Source organism: Tupaia chinensis, unplaced genomic scaffold, assembly GCF_000334495.1.
Source record: "Tupaia chinensis unplaced genomic scaffold, TupChi_1.0 Scaffold000248_2, whole genome shotgun sequence".
NCBI classification, from domain to species: Eukaryota; Metazoa; Chordata; class Mammalia; order Scandentia; family Tupaiidae; genus Tupaia; species Tupaia belangeri.
In genome coordinates, this window is record NW_006159727.1 from 879,592 (window position 1) to 882,505 (window position 2,914).

Consider the following 2,914-nt stretch of genomic DNA (forward strand, 5'->3'; position numbering starts at 1 on the left):
TTGGGGGCCTAGTTGGCGGCTTCCAAGGACTGTCCCAAGTAACACCTGTGTTCCCCCGCCAAGGTGGATGCAAGTACGGCCCATCGGATCGATGGCCTGGCAGCACTGAGCATGGACCGCACGGGCCTGATCCGGGAAGGGCTCCGGGTCCCCGGGAACATCGTCTACTCTAGTTTGTGTGGACTGGGCTCAGAGAAAGGCCGGGAGGCTGCCGCGAGCACCCTAGGTGGCCTTGGGTTCTCTTCAGAGCGAAATCCGGAGATGCAGTTTAAACCGAATACGCCGGAGACAGTGGAGGCTTCTGCTTTCTCTAGAAAAGCCCCAAATGGCTTCAGTGCTATCTACAAAACACCGCCTGGAATACAAAAAAGTGCTGTAGCCCCAGCAGAAACACTGGGCTTGGACAGGCCTGCCAGCGACAAACAGAGCCCTCTCAACATCAATGGTGCTAGCTACCTGCGGCTGCCCTGGGTCAATCCTTACATGGAGGGGGCCTCGCCAGCCCTCTACCCTTTCCTCGAGTCGCCAAATAAGTATTCACTGAACATGTACAAGGCCTTGCTACCTCAGCAGTCGTACAGCTTGGCCCAGCCGCTGTATTCACCAGTCTGCACCAACGGGGAGCGCTTCCTCTACCTGCCGCCACCTCACTACGTCAGTCCGCACATCCCATCGTCCTTGGCTTCGCCCATGAGGCTCTCGACGCCCTCGGCCTCCCCGGCCATTCCACCCCTCGTCCACTGCGCAGACAAAAGCCTCCCGTGGAAGATGGGCGTCAGCCCTGGGAACCCCGTCGAGTCCCACGCCTACCCCCACATCCAGAACAGTAAACAACCTCGAGTGCCCTCTGCCAAGGCGGTCACCAGTGGCCTGCCGGGGGACACAGCTCTCCTGTTGCCCCCCTCGCCTCGGCCCTCACCGCGGGTCCACCTGCCCACCCAACCTGCTGCAGACACCTACTCGGAGTTCCACAAGCACTATGCCCGGATCTCCACCTCTCCTTCGGTCACCCTGTCAAAGCCATACATGACGGTCAGCAGCGAGTTCCCTGCGGCCAGGCTCTCCAACGGCAAGTATCCCAAGACTCCAGAAGGGGCCGAAAGTGCCCAGCCAGTGCCCGGGCATGCCCGGAAGACAGCGGTTCAAGACAGAAAAGATGTCGCCTCCCCTCCTCTGTTGGAGAAGCAGACGGTTACCAAAGACGTCACCGACAAGCCGCTAGACTTGTCTTCAAAAGTGGTGGATGTGGATGCTTCCAAAGCTGATCATATGAAAAAGATGGCTCCCACGGTCCTGGTTCACAGCAGGGCTGGAAGTGGCTTAGTGCTCTCTGGAAGTGAGATTCCGAAAGAAACATTATCTCCTCCAGGAAATGGCTGTGCTATCTATAGATCTGAAATCATTAGCACCGCTCCCTCATCCTGGGTGGTGCCCGGGCCAAGTCCTAACGAAGAGAACAATGGCAAAAGCATGTCGCTGAAAAACAAGGCTCTGGACTGGGCAATCCCACAGCAGCGGAGCTCGTCGTGTCCTCGCATGGGTGGCCCAGACGCCGTGATCGCTAATGTCTCGGGGTCGGTGTCGAGTGCCGGGCGCCCAGCTTCGGCGTCACCAGCTCCTAATGCCAACGCAGACGGCACTAAGCCCAGCAGGAGCTCCGTGGACACCACGCCGTCTGTCATTCAGCACGTGGGCCAGCCCCCGACCACGCCTGGCAGCAGCACCGGCGGCGGCGGCGGCGGCGGCAAGGGCGCCAAAGCCAGCAACCCCGAACCGAGTTTCAAAGCCAACGAGAATGGCCTTCCGCCCAGCTCGATATTTCTCTCTCCAAATGAGGCATTCAGGTCCCCACCGATTCCCTATCCCAGGAGTTACCTCCCTTACCCGGCACCTGAGGGCATTGCTATAAGCCCCCTCTCTTTACATGGCAAAGGACCTGTCTACCCTCACCCCGTTTTGTTACCCAACGGCAGTCTCTTTCCTGGGCACCTTGCCCCAAAGCCTGGACTGCCCTACGGGCTGCCCACGGGCCGTCCAGAGTTTGTGACCTACCAAGACGCCCTGGGTTTGGGCATGGTGCATCCTATGTTGATACCACACACGCCCATAGAAATCGCTAAGGAGGAGAAACCGGAGCGGAGGTCCCGGTCGCACGAGAAACCCCGCTACGAGGATCCCACCCTCCGGAATCGGTTCTCCGAGATGTTGGAAGCCAGCAGCACCAAGTTACACCCGGATGTCCCCGCTGACAAGAACCTGAAGCCAAGCCCCAGCTGGAATCAAGGGAAAATGGTGGGCAAAAGCGACAAGCTCGTCTACGTAGACCTGCTCCGAGAAGAACCAGACGCCAAGCCTGACCCCACTATGTGCAAGCCGGGCTTTGCCGCCGAGAGCGCCGGCCAGGGTGCGGAACCCGCCAAGCCCCCGGCCGACCCGGCCCTGCAGCAACATCGCGATTTCCTCGCCCTGAGAGAGGAGTTGGGGCGCATCGGTGATTTCCACGAACCTTATGCTTTCAAACAGGCTCCAGGCCAGTCGGTCTTCAACCTCAACAAGGACAGTGTACCGGCAGGTACCAACAAAGAGAACCTGGTGATGCCGGTCTCGACGCCATTCCTGGACACCACTCTGGGGAGCGATGGTCCTGCCGTCTCTTTTGCGAAAACCCAAGAGGATCCCAAACCATTTTGTGTGGGCGGTGCCCCGCCGAGTGTGGACGTCACCCCCGCCTATACCAAAGACGGAGCCGAGGAGGCAGAATCCGGTGATGGCAAAGTTCTCAAACCGAAGCCATCGAAACTGGCAAAGAGGATCGCGAACTCGGCCGGTTACGTGGGCGACCGATTCAAGTGCGTCACTACGGAACTGTACGCGGATTCCAGTCAGCTCAGTCGGGAGCAGCGGGCACTGCAGG

The 2,914-nt window shown here is 59.5% G+C and overlaps 1 protein-coding gene across 2 annotated transcripts in view; it reads left to right on the forward strand.

Annotated features, from left to right (window-relative positions):
* Positions 1 to 2,914, forward strand: part of BCOR (BCL6 corepressor) — a 27,076-nt gene that overhangs the window by 2,386 nt on the left and 21,776 nt on the right. For both annotated transcript variants that reach the window (XM_006148887.3, XM_006148888.3), the window contains exon 3: positions 64 to 2,911. In XM_006148887.3, coding sequence (XP_006148949.1) covers positions 64 to 2,911 — 2,848 coding nt within the window. The remainder of the gene's footprint in view (positions 1 to 63; positions 2,912 to 2,914) is intronic.